General features: G+C 43.5%; 1 protein-coding gene across 1 annotated transcript in view; it reads right to left on the reverse strand.

The window, feature by feature from the left end:
- Positions 1 to 19,950, reverse strand: part of LOC129846884 (vascular cell adhesion protein 1-like) — a 35,350-nt gene extending 15,400 nt beyond the window's left edge. Inside the window, exons 1-6 of the mRNA XM_055914686.1 lie at positions 19,920 to 19,950; positions 18,084 to 18,161; positions 17,453 to 17,797; positions 17,046 to 17,253; positions 13,853 to 13,858; positions 2,577 to 2,591 (exon numbers count right to left, since the gene is read on the reverse strand). Of these exons, the coding sequence (XP_055770661.1) occupies positions 2,577 to 2,591; positions 13,853 to 13,858; positions 17,046 to 17,253; positions 17,453 to 17,797; positions 18,084 to 18,138 (629 nt within the window). The 5' untranslated portion in view covers positions 18,139 to 18,161; positions 19,920 to 19,950. The remainder of the gene's footprint in view (positions 1 to 2,576; positions 2,592 to 13,852; positions 13,859 to 17,045; positions 17,254 to 17,452; positions 17,798 to 18,083; positions 18,162 to 19,919) is intronic.
- Positions 19,951 to 19,957: the final 7 nt, after the last annotated feature.

A 19,957-nucleotide genomic window follows, 5' to 3' on the forward strand; every position in this document is an offset into this window, starting at 1 on the left:
GGTGAATAACTACATACAAACCATCAGGGGCAGCAGGTAGGGCTCTAGTCAAAGTAGTGCACTCTATAGGGAATATGGTGTCATTTGGGATGCAGATATAACACATCATCATCACAGCCTTGAGTGGATGGTGTGTAAATAACATCCATCATAATAGTTAGTTTGGTAATATGGAGTGTCACTGGTATCGGCAGGTAGCCTAGTGGTTAAGAGAGTTGGGCCAATAACTGAAACATTACTGGTTCAAATCCCAGAGCTGGCAAGGTGGAAACATCTGCCATTTTGAGCAAGGCAGTTACTACCAGCTTGAATGATAACTCTTATCCCCAAGCTGTGAGGATAAACAACAAGTCACACATACCTTTTATATCATCATTATATGATAGTGTCTGTATTCACCAAGTGTCTCAGAGTAGGATCTAGGATTAGTTTTCCCATTTAGATCATAATTATATGGACCAGGAGGACCTGATCCTAGATCAGCACTCCAAGCCTGAGACCCTTGAGTACATGGGTAAAAACTAAAAACTATATTTCAAGATATCAAGAGTACTTACAGACTGAAGGGGAGAAGTCTTGAACAGTGAGTCAACTGACTGGTAGTGAGTGGGAACTGCTAGTAAGTGTCAGTTCTGTGGTTGATACATATTTATATCAGTCAGAATACATGTAGCTGATGCAGAACTGTCCTCTCCTTCCTCTTTAAGTCATTAACATGCATGACTACCTGAACAGCACGTCAGAATAATGTTGACTATAGCCTACGATGTGGTATGTTTATAATATCTTAGAATGTGTTTACTATAGCCTACTATTTGGAATGTTTATAATATCTTAGAATGTGTTTACTATAGCCTACAATGTGGAATGTTTATAATATCTTAGAATGTGTTTACAGGCACATTATCGTTGTCTCTGATTGGGAATCATACTTAGGCAGCCTTTTTCCCACCAATGTTGTGGGTAATTTTTAATTTTTTTGTGTGTGTTTGTGTGCGCCGCGGTTGCGTCACGTTCGGTTTCTGTTTGCCTGCTTTTTGTGAAGGTTTCACTACGAATAAAAGATGTGGAATTACATGCATGCTGCGCCTTGGCTCATCTATGACAGGGAGTTTGAAGACAGCGATCGTGACAGGTGAGTTGCTCAGATATCTGATGCTTAAAGTTAGTGAGGGAGATTTTTGCAATTCGTTCCAGTCATTGGCAGCAGAGAACTGGAAGGAAAGGCGGCCAAAGGATATGTTGGCTTTGGGGATGACCAGTGAGATATACCTGCTGGAGCGCGTGCTACGGGTGGGTGCTGTTATGGTGACCAGTGAACTGAGATAAGGCAGAGCTTTACCTAGCAAAGACGTATAGATGACCTGGAGCCAGTGGGTCTGGTGACGAATATGTAGCGAGGGCCAGCCAACGAGAGCATACAGGTCGCAGTGGTGGGTGGTATATGGGGTTTGGAGTTGTCCACATATTCTAAGTCAGAACCGTCCAGAGTAGTGATGCTAGTCGGGCGGGCCGGTGCGGGCAGCGATCGGTTGAAGAACATGCATTTAGTTTTACTAACGTTTAAGAGCAGTTGGAGGCCACGGAAGGAGTGTTGTATGGCATTGAAGCTCATTTGGAGGTTTTTTAACACAGTGTCTAAAGAAAGGCCAGATGTATGCAGAATGGTGTAGTCTGCGTAGAGGTGGATCAAGGAATCACACGCAGCAAGAGCGACATCATTGATATATACAGAGAAAAGAGTCGGCCCGAGAATTGAACCCTGTGGTACCCCCATAGAGACTGCCAGAGGTCCGGACAACAGGCCCTCCGATTTGACACATTGAACTCTATCTGAGAAGTAGTTGGTGAACCAGACAAGGCAGTCATTTGAGAAACCAAGGCTGTTGAGTCTGCCGATAACAATACAGTGATTGTGTGTGTGTGTTTGTTTGTGTGTGTGTGTGTGTGTGTGCGTGTGTGTGTGAATACTACTACTGGAGTGTGACTTACACCAAGAGGAGAATCTGTGTCTTGAAGGGCTCCACAGTGGACATATCCTGCTCTTACACTCATCCCACTAGTTATATAGAACAAGGTTCATTCTGGTTTACACAGAAACACCCTGTAGATGTCAGTTCATATCCAGAGTGTGCAGGTCGTGTGGAGTACAATAAGAACACAGAGAACCACCACACCATGACAATAACACACCTGACAGAGAAGGACTCGGCTGAATACAAACTCAGATTAATAACAACAGTTGAGGAGAGAGTTACAAACAGCATACAAAGACATTATAGACGATTCTGTGCTTACAACTTTATGGCAACAATTTGTGTCTCAGAGTAGACTAGGAGAGCTGATCTAGGATCAATTTAACTTTTTAGATCATTATTGTATGGACCAGGGGGACCTGATCCTAGATCAGCACTCCTACACTGAGACACTTCATGAATACAGACCCTGATGTAACAACAAAAACACAGCTCAAAGCAAAACAAAAAGTTTAATGATTCAATAGGTTGTGGCATGTGATCTGTCTATGTGAATAATGTCTGTCTGTAAGTCTATTGCATGTATTTAATGTGTGCGACGTGTTGCATGTCTGTCTATTTAAGCTGTATGATGCAAAATAATTTCCTAATGGATACAATAAAGTCATCATCAACAACGACAACAACCTACTGAACAGATGTGTAGAACTGTAAACACATATTTCTACCATGATTGTTGTGAAGCTGTTTTATTCTCAGAACCCCAATTTATATAGGAGGATAAATGTTCAAACGCCTGACCAGAGGGGAAGATACAGGAAACCAAGGACCATCCTGACCACTCTGACCATCCCGACCACTCTGACCACCCTGACCACTCTGACCACCCTGACCACTCTGACCACCCTGATCACCCGTCAAGCTGTACAGCAGCCTAAAGACTGACCACCAGGTTCAATAATAGCTCCTATCACCAAGCTGTGAGGCTTAACAGCAAGTGACTCACACACACACACACACACACACACACACACACACACACACACACACACACACACACACACACACACACACACACACACACACACACACACACACACACACACACACACACACACACACACACACACACACACACACTGCAGTGTTACAATGTTTGTCTGCATGTCTATTTTACCCTGGTTAATCATCTCATCACTATGTAGATCAACACTCCTACACTGAGACACTTTATGAATACTGACCCTGATGTAACAACCAAAACACAGATCAAAACATAACAAGTAAAATGATACATTACCCCCAAGAATATGACTTATTACTAAAAACAAATAACCCCAAACTATATTTCAAGATATTGTCAAGAGTACTGACAGAGTGAAGTGAAGGGGAGAGGTCTTGTACAGAGAGTCAACTTACTGGTAGTGAGTGGGAACTGCTAGTAAGTGTCAGTTCTGTGGTTGATACATATTTAAAGTAGTTAAGACACAAGTAGCTGATACAGAACTGTCCTTTCCTTCCTCTTTAAGACATTAACATGCATGACGACCAGAACAGCATGTCAGAGAAGGGAGGTTACTGTATTAAAATGGGTCCTACATTTCTAAAATGGACAAAATGTCCCCCATTTCCACTTTTATGTAAATACAGAACCATGTTAACAATATGTTGACTATTCTATATGGAATGTTTATAATATCTTAGAATGTGTTGCCTTGTCCCTCTGAGTTCTACATGGAACAGGTCAAAGTTCCATTTACATTTGGTCAGTTCCATGATGTCATTCATTCTATTCTACAAACACATTCAATTTACATTCATCAGCTGCATCAAAGGCAATTGCAATTCAATTCAAAAACAGCTCATGCCGATGGAGAGGGAAGGAAATCAGAGGTGCATTTCTCTTCACTTTGTTTGACACTTCCCACACTAATTCTATACGTCCAGTGTTCTGTCTGTGCTGTGTGTCAGAGGACTACAAAAGGGGTGACACCCCCATTCTATCCAAGCCCTTGTACTCTTTTAAAGTAGGTCCCTCCTTTCTCCTTCTGTCATATCCGAACGGTGCATAGTGGTCAGAGTGGTCAGAGTGGTCAGGGTGGTCAGGGTGGTCAGAGTGGTCAGGGTGGTCAGGGTGGTCAGGGTGGTCAGAGTGGTCAGAGTGGTCAGGGTGGTCAGAGTGGTCAGGGTGGTCAGAGTGGTCAGAGTGGTCAGGGTGGTCAGAGTGGTCAGAGTGGTCAGGGTGATCAGAGTGGTCAGGATGGTCAGGGTTGTCAGAGTGGTCGGGATGGTCAGAGTGGTCAGGATGGTCCCTGGTTTCCTGTATCTTCCCCTCTGGTCAGGTGTTTGGTTGGAGAGAGAGAGGGGGGAGGTGGGGGTTAGAGAGAGGGGGGAGTTAGAGAGAGAGGGGGGGTTAGAGAGAGAGAGAAAAGGGGGGGTTACAGAGAGAGAGAGAAAAGGGGGGGTTAGAGAGAGAGAGAGAGAAAAGGGGGAGGTTAGAGAGTGAGAGATAAACGGGGGGGTTAGAGAGAGAGAGAGAGAGAAAAGGGGGAGGTTAGAGAGTGAGAGATAAACGGGGGGGTTAGAGAGAGAGAGAAAAGGGGGGGTTAGAGAGCGGGGGTTAGGGAGACAGGGAAAGAGAGAGAGAGAGAGAGGGTCTGCTGGTGCTGCCTGTCTTTACTATACCACTGTGGTGGGGTCTGGTAGTGCAGCCTGTCTATACTATACCACTGTGGTGGGGTCTGGTAGTACAGCCTGTCTATACTATACCACTGTGGTGGGGTCTGGTAGTACAGCTTGTCTATACTATGTCCCCTGTGGTGGGGTCTGGTAGTACAGCCTGTCTATACTATGTCCCTGTGGTGGGGTCTGGTAGTACAGCCTGTCTATACTATAACCCTGTGGTGGGGTCTGGTAGTGCAACCTGTCTATACTATTCCTCCTGTGGTGGGGTCTGGTACTACAGTCTTTGTATACTTTGCCCCCTGTGGTAGTAGAGCAGCCATGCCCAGATTCCTACAGGGGAGGGAGAGAGAGGATTTGTCAAACATGATGGAGAAGTCTATGAGGGGGCAAGCCTTCCCCGGGAGGAAGAGCAGCTCCGTCTTGTTGAGGTTGAGGTTGTGGGCCAACATCAAAGCTAAGATATCTGCCAGGCACGCAGCGATGTGAGTCGACACCTGTGTGTCAGATGGAGGAAGGAGAAAAGTAGTTGATCTGTCATAGTAATGATAGGAGAGACCATGTGAGGATATGATGGAGCAGAGTGACTTGATGTATATAGAGAAAAGGAGAGGACCTTGAAACGAGCCCTCGGGGACGTATGTCGTGAGAGTATGTAGTGTGGTGATGCGCAGGTTGACTAATTGTAGCTCCCTCCAGTAACCACGAGCACAACCGTTCCTTGATTTTAACTGGCGGCTTTATTCTGTAGATTTAGTCAGAATTATCACCTTCCGTGAGAACTATAAAGTAAATGAAAAATACAGTTAAGCACACTCTTACAACCTTATCTTACGAGTGACTTTTTAGCTTGGTATAACTCTGAAGTGCTTACATACATAAACAGTTTAGCCGGCGCTATAACAGTATCAGATTAAACACATGAATAAAGGAAAAATACCTCATTGGCTGCTTATTACAGAAGGGAGGAAATCAAACTTCACACTTATTATTCCTGGCATGAATTCACGCTTCATCCTTAATTATTATAACGTTACCATCCTAACATACACGCTTCAACCTTTATGAACTACACCCGATGACATGAAAACTTAGCTAAGATTGCCTTCCCTCCAAAAGTGTGTTGCTACAATAAGGATCCCCCTTACAACAGTTATTAGCTACGTAGTTCCGCTTGTCTTATCATTTCCCCCGCACAGCGGACACGTAAACAATTCAATCACAAAACAACGACATAACCGGTAAGTCTAACTGTCAGTTACACTCCCACCAATCACCGGTGATTTCTGTGAAAGGAGTCTGCAGGTTTCTTGATCGGCTTCCAGGAGGGTGACTGTCTTATGGATGGGCCTCTCCAGATAGGTGGGTTTGGTGATGCGTTTACCTCTCTCATCCAGGGTTGAGTCGCTGATCAGTAACTTGAATCTTCTCACCCGGCCATCCTGTCCCGGGTACACTTCTGTAACCTTTGCCAATTTACACTGGTTGCGTGGTGCAGTATCATCTTGCAAGATGACAATGTCATTAATCCTTGCGTTTCTTCTGTCTTTATTCCATTTCTGTCTGTGTTGGAGGTTTAGGAGGTACTCTTTCTTCCACCGTGTCCAGAATTCATTGGCTAAGAGTTGTACTCTGCGCCATCTCTTGCGAGATAAAGATCTTCCTTGATGAACTGTCCAGGTGGCGGTAAGATAACTGTGGACTTCATTGTCAAGATGTGATTTGGCGTGAGAGGTTCTGGACCTAATGGATCATTCAGATATTCCGTAGTTAGGGGCCTACTATTTAAAATCGCCATGACTTCATAGAGAAAGGTACGCAGAGAAGCGTTGTCGAGTCTTCCGTCTGGCTGATCAAGAATGGATGTTAAGACACTTCGTATCGTGCGGATTTGCCTTTCCCAAACACCACCCATGTGACTTGAAGATGGGGTGTTCATGATAAACTCGCATCCAAGTTCCTTCAGTCGTGTTTGATCCATTTCTTTCAGGGCGTCATCCTAGTTGCCCTTAGTTTAAAGATGTAATTCGGAGCCAGGTGTTTTCTCCATCTCCTTAGCTATCATACTCGAATTCCACTGATTTCAAAACTCGGTCCTCCAGAAAGTGGAGAACATCACTTATGCAGTTTTACTACGCAATATATTTTTTTGAAAGCTGCATAAGACAGTATTATCTACACATACTGACCAGCTCAAATAGACAGAATAGACAGAAGCGTGCTATATGGCAGACCAGTGCACGCTGACCAGGTAGCCAGGTGTACGGTATTTCCTCCGACACATTGGTGCGGCTGGCTTCCGGGTTGGATGTGCGTTGTGTCAAGAAGCAGTGCGGCTTGGTTGGGTTGTGTTTCGGAGGACGCATGGCACTCGACGTTCGCATCTCCCCAGTCCGTACGGGAGTTACAGCGATGAGACAAGACTGTAACTACTACAAATTGGATACCACGAAGTTAGGGAGGAAAAAGGGGTAAAAAATTAATTAAAAAAACATATAGATCTTTTTTTTTTTTGCTCAGAAAACTTGGGGGGCCAAATAAAACCACACACAGGCCGAATTTGGCACACAGGCTGACAGTGTGGCAACCCTGCCATAGGTCTATTTGAAGTCCAACTTGTGACTGTTGAATATGTATAGCGCCTCACAACCATCATACAAAGCATTAATATGCAACACGACCTGAACAGTAAGTCAGAAAAGGGAGGTTACTGTATTAAAACATCTCTGCGCTACGGATCCCTTTAGCGGGATCATTTTCCTAAACAACCACTGAATTGCAGGGTGCAAAATAATACTAAAAATATTTCTAATCATGCAATCACAAGTGAAATATACCAAAACACAGCTTAGCTTGTTGTCAATCCACCTGTCGTGTCAGATTTTGAAAATATGCTTTGCAGCGAAAGCAATCCAAGCTTTTGTGAGTGTATCAATCAATGCTACAACAGCTAGCCCCAAATTAGCATGGTCACGAAAGTCAGAAAAGCAATAAAATGAATCGCTTACCTTTGATAATCTTCGGATGCACTCACGAGACTCCCAGTTACACAATAAATGTTATTTTTGTTCGATAAATATAACCCTAACCCTCCTAAACACAACCCACCATCACTGTGTCTCATGTTAATACTACTCCTAAACACAACCCACCATCACTGTGTCTCATGTTAATACTACTCCTAAACACAACCCACCATCACTGTGTCTCATGTTAATACTACTCCTAAACCTCTTATGAAACATCAACTCAATCACTCTCACTCTTACTTTAGGCCATTTTAAAAATGTCTCCACAACAATCTATTGCTCTCAGAGCTCTTAAAATAGCATGTACAAGTCTTACATGTGAAACCACATGTACAACATACATCCTGTCTTTTGTAGCGCGCAATATAGCTCAGTATTTGTCAAGGGTGCCAATAATTTTGGTCTTGACTGTATATCCAACAATCAGATTAATATATAAAAATACATTTTCACACACACACACACACACACACACACACACACACAGTTATACTTGACCCTGTTATACTTTGACAGTGAACATGACCCTATTGAATGGAGATCTGGGTGTTACTGGCAAACTCTACTGATCATGTTTTAAACATGTAAATGAATAAACTGAACTAAACTAAACACATGAAACCACAGTCCAGGGTCAGTGTTCACAAAGTGTATCACAGTAGGAGAGCTGATCTGGGATCAGTTTAGCCTTTTAGATCACTATTATATGGACTGTCTGAGACACTTTATGAAAACAGGCCCTGATGTAACAACCGAAACACAGTTCAATATCAACCAACAAGAACAAAGATACAGTAAGTCATGTGATGTTTGGCTAAAAACATCAAAACTAAACTATATTACAAGATATTGTCAAGTGTACTTACAGAGTGAAGTGAAGGGGAGAGGTCTTGTACAGTTAGTCAACTTACTGTCACTGTGTGGAAACAAGAAGTAGTCTACTGTAAGTATTAGTAGAAGCAGGCATAGCCTAAGTGTGAGTTCTGTGGTTGACACATTTTAAAAGTAGTCTAGTCAGGTCATTAACATGCATGAACAGTATGTCACATAAGGGATGTTACTGTATCTAAATAGAAAATGGTCTAAAGTCAGCATACTGTAGTTACATTTCTTTATTTGAGGAGTGGGCCTACATGTTTTACAAGAGACAAAATGTGACCCATTCCCATCACTCCTCAGGAGCTGGTACTGAAGGTTCCAGAACAGATGAAAGGGGAGAATCTTTGGAACCAGTGTTCTAGACTAGAGCTCTCCCTACTGACATCTCAACATTACTGCAGCTTCCAGGCTTCATATGTCCCTACTTGTCTGATGAAAATATCTTAAATACAAGGTGGAAAATGTCAAAAATATATTTAGAATAAAACAGTCACGCATATAAAAGTACTGTTATTGGGACTTATGTTGAACTGGTGTTTGAATTGAGTGAACTAGTGATCTCAGCTAGCTTGTTCGCTACATGAAGAGGCTGTTATTCAGTGATAAACAAGTATTTTTGTGCATCACGCAGCTACTCTGAATGGACTGGATTGTGAACAATACGATGTGCTGCCACTGAATTACAGCAAGACCCCATAGTTAACTAGTGAGCTAGTTAGTTAGCCAACATTTAGCTATCAAGATTAGCTAGCTAGAAACAACAGACAACAGTGAGCTGTCATTATGCCAAGGCAAAGGCAAGCTGCTCTGAATTTCCAGTGTTGTCTTGTGTGAAAGAGATGTGTTCAGCTCACTGATCTTCAGAACAACGGACCCAAAGTGAACCCTGACATGCATATAACTAAGTCTGTCTGTCTGTCTGGGATTATTGTGTCCTATTGTGCCTTAGTGATGCGTGTTTTTTTTAAATGACAATGAATAATCTTTCATGTAAATGTTTATTGCTGCTTCGTTGTTGTTATTTTATTGTCTGATCTGTTTTTTGAAGCATTTTTAAAATGATTTACTTACATAAAAATAACTGCATTGTTAGTTAAGGGCTTGTCAGTAACTATTTCATAGTATGGTCTACAGTTTTTGTATTCGGCGCATGTGACTAATACAATTTGATTTGATTTGTGTGTCTAGGTGCTGGACATTGCTCCCTCTGACACTGGGTTTCTGAACCTCTAAAAGTCTGAGCCGTTTGGGGGGTTCTACTAGCTGACATATGGAATTGTTTTAAGATGGTCATACCATGGAACATTTAGATATTTGATTTTGAATTACAGTACCCCTTTAGGTAAACAAGGAGAAGGACTAATGTTTGTGAGAGCAGGCAGGTGACTGCAATATAGTCTGCCTGGAACATGCCCCATATTCAATTGTAATTCAATTCAAAAATAGCATTTTTTTATCCCCTGTAGGTGCAATTACTAGGCACCCTATGGCATCAGGCTGGCAGTGAGTCTCACAGCGACATCACAAGGGGTCACACATTCAGGTCACATGTCCAGTCACATGACCATAAATACATACACAGTAAAACACATGATAACAACAGATGTCAGCCCCCTTAGTGTCTACAACATGGTCATCACAGAGGAGGTTCACTGGGCAAAGATCCCTTCAAGGTTCTAATGATGATGTCATTTCCATGTTTCACAGCTCAGGCCGAGGGAGAGGGGGAAGGAAATCAGAGGAGCACTCCTCTTCACTTTGATTGACACTTCACACACTCATTCTATATGTCTAGTGTTCTGTCTTGGATCTGTGGTCTGTGCCAGAGGACTGCAAACGAGGTGACACCCATCCCAAGCCTCCTGTTCCCTTTTAAAGTAGGGACACAGTCCCTCATCCTCTTCCTTCATCTTCATCATTCTCCTCCCTCTCTACTATCCAGGCGCTGCGTGGTGGTCAGGGTTGCCATGGTTTCCTGTCTCTTCCTCTCTGGTCAGGCTTGTGTTTGAAGTCACCATAGAAACAGCCGGTGGTCCTCCAGAAGAAACACTAGTCACCATTGATGGGAGCCATCCTCCTGGTCCTGGGAGAGAGAGAGACAAACAGTATGAAAACACAAACACCTGCACCTGTGCTCCTGCTTCCTCCTTCCATCACTTTGTACATTTCAAAAGTTTATATGAGATGATTGGTAACACTTTAGAATAACTCATAATTATTCATTATAAATGCTTATATATATGTTTATAAATCGTAGATGATGTTTTGACAGACAGATGGGTGTCCTTACCCTGTGGAGGCGTACTGGGAGGCTGAGGAGGTGTTGAGGCCTATAGAGTTGGTCCTCTGAAGAGAGGGAGGGGTTCTCTAAGTCTAGCTGTCTGGGTACCTGATCACCAGCCTGGTGCTCTCCAGCTCCACCCCCTGGACAGGAGGACAAACTGCAGGCGCAGTCCAAATACATACAATTGAACCTAAAGCATAGTCCCAAAAAGTACAATGGAACTAATAACATTGTCACAAAAGTACAATGAAACGAATAACATTGCATTGCATTTTATAACCACCAGAAAGGAGTTGAATCGTTGTACTTTTCTCTCTGTGTTGGACAATGATGATACTATTTATGTGCAAGACTCAAGCTCTCCACTGAAGGCTCTTGACTCTGTGTATCATGCAGAGACGTCTAACTCACCATTGTGATCTCTACTGTGCTGTCAGGTGGACATCAGTAGCAACACGCAGGCTCAATCCCTGGTACATTCTTATTCAGAAGACCATTTAATAAGGAAAACTGCCATGTTATATATCCTCTCTTCTAGCATGAAATGAGAACACATACAAACTCACATCTCAATCTTGTTTAATGCTAACAGTACCGAAAATGAGAACCAAACATGGAAAAATGTCCATTCATTATTCAGCCCCTTGATCTTGGAATGTCTTCCATTGGAGGAGTTCAAAGGTTAAATAGATGAACAGGTTATTGAGACATGTAGCTGTTTCTAGTTGTCAGTCCATGTCACTAGTTTGCATTGCCTTTTAAGCCCCCGTTCCCACAGGAGACCTTTTGCTTCTTGCCAGGCCGCCATTGTAAATAAGAATTTGTTCTTAATTGACTTGCCTGGTTAAATAAAGCTTAACTAAAGCTTATCCTAAAAGTGCAATGGAACCAATAGCATAGTCCTAAAAGTACAATAGAACCAATCACGTAGTCCTAAGCTTACAATGGAACAAATAGTATAGTCCCAAAAGTACAATGGAATCAATGGCATAGTCCCAAAAGTGCAAGTGAACCAATAGCATGGTCCCAAGAGTACAAACTCCTAAAGTTCAAGCTAAAAAATTGAAAGCACATCTCACATAGTTAAATACATATGACAGCATTATGTTTCATCCCACCTCTCACCTTTAGCCTCTCCAAGGTGCAAGTGGACATGTTGGGGTTCTTAAATTTGACAAAGGCACATAATCTCTCTTGTAGAACTCTGATACTCTCTCTCTCCCCACACCTACAATACAGAACATAGAATCAGAATGTAGAACTCTGATACTCTCTCTTTCCCCACACCTACAGTACATAACCTAGAATCAGAATGTAGAACTCTGATACTCTCTCTCTCCCCACACCTACAATACAGAACATAGAATCAGAATGTAGAACTCTGATACTCTCTCTTTCCCCACACCTACAATACAGAACATAGAATCAGAATGTAGAACTCTGATACTCTCTTTCTCCCCTCACCTACAGCACAGAATATAGAAGGAGGAGAGGAAGGGAGGGAGGTGACCACAGTCAAAATACAAGGAATATAGGAACAGGGTGCTATTTGAGACAGCATATAGAACCTATAACAGTAGAAATGTATACTGTGGTATAACCAGAATAAATATACTCACCCACTGGAGTCCAGAGGGGAGGAGAGGTTCAACACAAGAGTCCAGAGGGGAGGAGAGGTCCACCACTGGAGTCATGAGTGGGAGGAGAGGTCCACCACTGGAGTCCTGAGGGGGAGGAGAGATCCACCACTGACGTCCTGAGGGGAGGAGAGGTCCACCACTGGAGTCCTGAGGGGAGGAGAGGTCCACCACTGGAGTCCTGAGGGGGAGGAGAGGTCCACCACTGGCATCCTGAGGGGATGAGAGGTCCACCACTGGCGTCCTGAGGGGAGGAGAGGTCCACCACTGGCGTCCTGAGGGGAGGAGAGGTCCACCACTGGCGTCCTGAGGGGAGGAGAGGTCCACCACTGGCATCCTGAGGGGAGGAGAGGTCCACCACTGGCGTCCTGAGGGGAGGAGAGGTCCACCACTGGCGTCCTGAGGGGAGGAGAGGTCCACCACTGGCGTCCCGAAGTGGAGGAGAGGTCCACCACTGGCGTCCCGAAGTGGAGGAGAGGTCCACCACTGGAGCCCCAAAGTGGAGGAGAGGTCCACCACTGGAGTCCCGAAGTGGAGGAGAGGTCCACCACTGGAGTCCCGAAGTGGAGGAGAGGTCCACCACTGGAGTCCTGAGGGGAGGAGACCTCAGAGGAGACCTCCTGAGAGGAGGAGAGGTCCACCACTGGAGTCTTGAGGGGAGGAGAGGTCCACCACTGGAGTCTTGAGGGGAGGAGAGGTCCACCACTGGAGTCTTGAGGGGAGGAGAGGTCCACCACTGGAGTCTTGAGGGGAGGAGAGGTCCACCACTGGAGTCTTGAGGGGAGGAGAGGTCCACCACTGGAGTCTTGAGGGGAGGAGAGGTCCACCACTGGAGTCTTGAGGGGAGGAGAGGTCCACCACTGGAGTCCTGAGGGGAGGAGACCTCAGAGGAGACCTCCTGAGAGGAGGAGAGGTCCACCACTGGAGTCCCGAAGTGGAGGAGAGGTCCACCACTGGAGTCCTGAGGGGAGGAGACCTCAGAGGAGACCTCCTGAGAGGAGGAGAGGTCCACCACTGGAGTCTTGAGGGGAGGAGAGGTCCACCACTGGAGTCTTGAGGGGAGGAGAGGTCCACCACTGGAGTCTTGAGGGGAGGAGAGGTCCACCACTGGAGTCTTGAGGGGAGGAGAGGTCCACCACTGGAGTCTTAAGGGGAGGAGAGGTCCACCACTGGAGTCTTGAGGGGAGGAGAGGTCCACCACTGGAGTCTTGAGGGGAGGAGAGGTCCACCACTGTAGTCCTGAGAGGGAGGAGAGATCCACCACTGGAGTCCCGAGAGGGAGGAGAGACAGAAAACCAAACCTCAACTCCGGACATTGAGTTATCCAACTCTACTACCACCAACTCTATTACGCTGGACCCTGACCCCTGTCTCCCCTCACCATGAGCTGCAGGACCTTGCAGTTGAAGACCTCAGTGGAGGCCTCATCTCAGTTCTGATCCAGCTTTATCACCTGCTGCATGGCCCTTTCTGCCTCACCATACTGCTGGAGAGAGAAAAGAGGAGGGATGGGATGAGAGGAGGGGGGGGAGGTAGATGGGATGGATGGGAGGAGGGGGGTGAGAGGGGGTAGAGGGGAGGGAGAGAGAGAGGATGGGGCAGAGAGGGGAGATGCAGCGAGAGAGAGCAAGGGGGAAGAGAGGGGGAGATAAGATTAGTGGGGAGAGGGAGAAGAGATTGATAGTCAGATTTCACCGACAGACACTCAGCAATTTCCACTTTCACAGTAGAGTGCTCAGACACTGACCTTTAACCCCACCAGTGCACTACCCTTGAGGAAGAATCCATTTGACCAATGGGCGCGAGCTGTATGGACTTCTGAGCGTCTGATAGGGCAGAGGGGTAGAGCTCCAGACACCATTAGGAGTACAAACCATTCCCAAAGAAATACAAGAAATGAGATCAAAGTAGAAATAGTCCAGAGCTTAACCACCTAGAAAATCTGTTTGACAACTTAAGTTTGAGTTCTCCTGCAGTAGTCTAGGGAGCAACATACCCATACCACACACATACACACACAGGCATCCACAAGAACACACCCATACAATGTCTGAACTACTGGGAAATAATCTGGCAAGGTCTAGACATGTATGTGTATGTGTATGTGTATGTGTGTGTGTGTGTGTGTGTGTGTGCCTAGCCACTTATGGTTATGTGGTTCAATGGCGCCATCATGTGTCCAATAGGCTGAATGGCTGAATGGATATAGTTATGATTCAATGTAAATTAACAAAATAACCAATTTATTTGTTGTCTTTTTATTGTCTACCTTTGAGCGTATTTACAACATGATGCTTATACTGTATTCAATGTGTCTAAAATATGTCATTATTAATAATTTGATAATGAAACAAGCAAAATCATGACACTGAACAATATGGTATTACATAAAATAAAATATAAAATGCCCAATAATATCTGACAGCAATACAAAGTAAAACATATTTAAACACATCAGAATATTTAAAAGCTCCTGTCAATATAATTATTTTTTGTGTCGCTAAGACAAGCAAAACTTTCTATGTTATAAATATCTGGAATTGGCAAAATCCCATAAAAAAAGATAAGCAATACAATCTATAGATAGTAAACAGATAAGTTGACATTTTTAGCCTGTAAACGAACCCACAAATGCTGATGCTCCAGATACTCAACTAGTCTAAAGAAGGCCAGTTTCATTGCTTCTTTAATCAGCGAGCACAACAGTTTTCAGCTGCGCTAACACAATTGCAATATGGTTTTCTAATGATTAATTCGCCTTTTAAAATGATAAACTTGGATTAGCTAACACAACGTGCCATTGGAACACAGGAGTGATGTTTGCTGATAATGGGCCTCTGTACGCCTTTGTAGATATTCCATAAAACATCTGCCATTTCCAGGTACAATAGTAATTTACAACATTAACAATGTCTACACTGCATTTCTGATCAATTAGATGTTATTTTAATGGACAATTTTTTTGTGCTTTTCTTTCAAAAACAAGGACATTTTAAGTGACCCCAAACTTTTGAACGGTAGTGCACATACTGTATTTATCGTTAGGAGAACAATCTAAATTCCAGCAATCACTCAAAAGTTAAAGGTCATTGTCTCAAACCTTCTAGATTAGAAAGCATTATGATAGTAAGATAATAGCATTGTGAGGCCTAGCTTTGGTTTGATGCTGTTGCTCTTCAGTCCAGGTTCTGTTTTGGTTCTCTTCAGTCCAAGTTCTGTGGTGGTTCTCTTCAGTCCAGGTTCTGTGGTGGTTCTCTTCAGTCCAGGTTATGTGGTGGTTCTCTTCAGTCCAGATTCTGTGGTGGTTCTCTTCAGTCCAGGTTCTGTGGTGGTTCTCTTCAGTCCAGATTCTGTGGTGGTTCTCTTCAGTCCAGGTTCTGTGGTGGTTCTCTTCAGTTCACGTTCTGTGGTGGTTCTCTTAAGTTCTCATAATCGGAGGGCTCAGCATCTATCTGAGGGGCTGTGTCACTGCGAAGTCTCTCACATTCTGAAAGAAGACACATTGAATGAGCACTTTACAAACCACTCCCTCTAACACTTTTATGTACACGGACACACAGACTGCGTTATAAGAGACTTACTGCCAGGGTGTCATACTCTGGTGACCTGGTCTTCATGTTCAGAGCTGTGTACGTGTCACTGTTGGGGTCAGGATGGACACTCTGTGGAGAGAGACACAGAAACACAAACACTCAATACTGCATAAAACACAAATACATGAATCCATTCACTTACTGTCTATGTCTGTGGTATTGGGATTGAAATAACTTTGGTTGTTGACATTATTACCTGTGTGTCTGATGTGGCATCACTTCCTCCTGTGGATCTCCTGTAATGAGGGACAGAGTGAGTTCTGCTATCTACTGACCTCTTGTGGAAGTTGATATGTTACTAATACAGTAGATGTAAATGGCTGGCTCACCTCTTCATATAGCAGTAGATGGCGAGTAGAAGAGCTCCAGCAGTCAGGACAGCCCCCACCCCCATCACAGGAACCCAGGGAAACACTGCTGCAGGATCTTGAGATTATAAATGCATGATGTCAGAATGAAATCTGTAAAGTTAGAGTACCAAAAATGGACAGAATGTGACATACTTACATGTAACATTAATATGGACAGGGATATGTTCTCTCCCTATAATGTTCAGGGCCTCGCAGTAGTATCCCTCTCTGTCCTCAGAGCTGATGTTATGGATGGTGTATCTCTGTCCAGAATGTCTCATTGACATTTTCTTGTACGTTATCTTGTACCAGGTGTATTTATCCACAGGTGGGTTGGCATCACTGCTGCAGGTCAGATTCACTGAACTGCCCTCCACTATTTCACCAGAGGGACTGACTGACACTGAGGTGTTCTTTGGGCCATCTGGTAAACAGACAAATTAAAAGTTAGCCTTCTCATTATGAAATGGTGTAAGTATATAGAATTGTAAAATCAACAACCATTAATCTAAATGAAATAGTAGCCCTATTTGATGTCTGTTTCACTAAACATCAACACTGACCAATGATGTATTGGATGATTTTGACAGACTTCAAAAAGTGTATTAGTCACACTCACACACTGCAGGAGAATTGATGCCTTTTACAGCACAGTAGAAGCTGTCTTCAGTTTTTAAGTCGACTGTGTATGAGGGGGAGGAGTTCTCTTGTACAATCTTACTGTTCCTGTACCAGGTGTAGGTGGGGTTACCAGTCAGAGTACAGGTGGTGCTACAGGTCAGTGTCGTTGACCACCATGTAGTGGTCACCTTCACCTGCAGGTCTGGAGTAGATAACAACATTAAAACCATCAATGACCTGTTGTCTAGTTCAAATGAGGCAGGAGTGGACATTCTCAAATCATCAATTCAGACATTCCTATTTTACCATACATTCATATTAATTATATTATTTAAATACAAATCAAGACAATTTTCCAGAACCAACTAAACAGATTAGCATTATATATAATGTCACTGTACCTGTAACAGACAAAGTGACTCCAGGGCTACCAACATATTTCCCTCCGGTCTGATCTGTTATAAATCTGAACATGTACGTAGCTGAGTCACTCTCTCTCAGGTGTGTGATTGTCAGGGTGTGGCCATTCGTCTTATCACTACGGTACGTCACACGACCTTTGTAGTCTGGGTCATCTAACAGACTCACATAATTCTCCACATCATAAATGTTAGTGAACCACAAGGTTGATGTGACTGTACCACTGGGATATGTGTAAGAGCAGGACATCTCCACTGTTGACCCCTTCAAGGTACAGATACTCTGAGTGGTGTATGTAACACTCCAGACATTCTGACTCAGTACCACTGAAACACAGTTAGACATCACAAGGACGTTACATTAAGTTCAAGGTCTTTTGACTCACACTAACACTTTGTTCCATAGTTGCTGGGTTGAGACATTGATACTCTTTGGTTGAGTGTGAATGGAAACCACAGATAAGCTTCGCTCAGTGAGGCGAGGAAGAAAACTGTTTTTAAGTGAAGTGGAGACGCCAAATGTGCCGCCAGTAGAACATAAAAATGGTTATGCTTTTAGAAATGTCTGTAGATTGACAAACAGAGCAACTTAAAGATAAGAATGAGACCATACCTGCTACAGACCAGAGAAAGACCACCAACACACTTCCTGCTGTTCTCAAGGCCATTGTTGCATCTCCCACCCTGCAGTCTTAGAAACATAAACAACAACTCACTCTATAGCTGGTGAATAACTCCACCTGATACATTGAAGTAGAAACTGTAAATGGGGTACAGGGCCTCATTACTGAAAATGAACCAGGCTCATATTGTGTTGTATTGTGCTTAATCTTGGTTACCCAGATGCAAAATCACCTCCGGATAGTTTGGGGGGAATGGCGTTAACAATGGAAGGAAGCGAAGTCTCTTCCCTCGCAAATGGAAACTCACTGTCAAATCACTCCCTTCCGCTAATTTCACCCTTTTTTTATCATGGCTACATGGATACAATAAAGTCATCATCCTCATCATCATCATCAACAACAACAACAATCACTTATTGAACAGATGTGTAGAACTGTAAACACATATTTCTACATTGATTGTTCTGAAGCTGTTTTATTCTCAGAACCCCAAATGTAGGAGGATAAATGTTCAATCCTCTACTGTCCATCAAGCTGTACAGCAGCCTAAAGACTGACCACCAGGTTCAATGATAGCTCCTATCCCCAAGCTGTGAGGATAAACAGAGGGTGACTCACATACACACACACACACACACACACACTAAAACACTTCATACATGTCTCAAATCAACTCATTCTTCCATAACACTAGTAAAGGTTGTCACCCAACAAGCACACTTTGTCACTCATAAAACAATGACCTAAAACACACTAACAACATGTAGCATTACACAATGTTTTGTTTTGTCAAATGCCTTTACAAAACAAGAATGACACCTCTCTACTGTTTAGAATTCAATGCAGTATATGTTACAGGAATGAATCAGACTTGATGCAATATGCTTCAATATGTTTTATGTCATTTTTTGGCATTGAGTGATTCCAAAATACAAGAATGTGTATATACACAATCTACCGATACAGATACAGTAGCAATACTAGTCAACCCTGTCTTATGCATTTGGCCACAGGTTCTCATCCACATCACATCTTATGTATAGATGTCAACCCTATTCACTTTCAGTCTGGTCCTGAAGGGCCCTACGATAAATCTGCTGTGTCACACATACATTTGAAATCCTGAATTTGAAGCAATAATAAAAAATAAAAAAAGGGTTTAAACATTTTAAAGGTCCCTGCCAAATATCAGCTCTACCAGCTAGCACCTCCACCCAGGCTGTCCAAGCACCACGAGGGGCTGGTATTTAAGCAGATTCTCTGTAAAGACCTGCTCTATGTAGTAATTAAATGAGCAGCCCACTTCCAAAATGAGCACCTCCCCCTGGCCTCTCCCCACAACAACTATATCTGGTGTATTTGACACACAGGAAAACACATCATCATCAACATTAAACCAGCTTCCCCTTACACAATAATGTTTATGCATGTGTGCTGTTGGTGACACTACTTGTCTCACCTCACTGGCAATCAGGTCAACAAGGCGGTCATGTCTAGCAATGTACAAATCCCCCACCCCCTCTCACACACACACACACACACACACACACACACACACACACACACACACACACACACACACACACACACACACACTGCAGTGTTACAATGTTTGTCTGCATGTCTTTTTTACCCTGGTTAATCATCTCATCACTATGTAGATCAACAGTCCTACACTGAGACACTTTATGAATACTGACCCTGATGTAACAACCAAAACACAGATCAAAACATAACAAAAAGTAAAATGATACATATATCATATATGACTTATGACTAAAAACAAATAACCAAAAACCACATTTCAAGATATCAAGAGTACTTACAGACTGAAGGGGAGAGGTCTTGTACAGTGAGTCAAATT

This window comes from Salvelinus fontinalis, unplaced genomic scaffold (assembly GCF_029448725.1).
Source record: "Salvelinus fontinalis isolate EN_2023a unplaced genomic scaffold, ASM2944872v1 scaffold_0636, whole genome shotgun sequence".
Lineage (NCBI taxonomy): Eukaryota > Metazoa > Chordata > Actinopteri > Salmoniformes > Salmonidae > Salvelinus > Salvelinus fontinalis.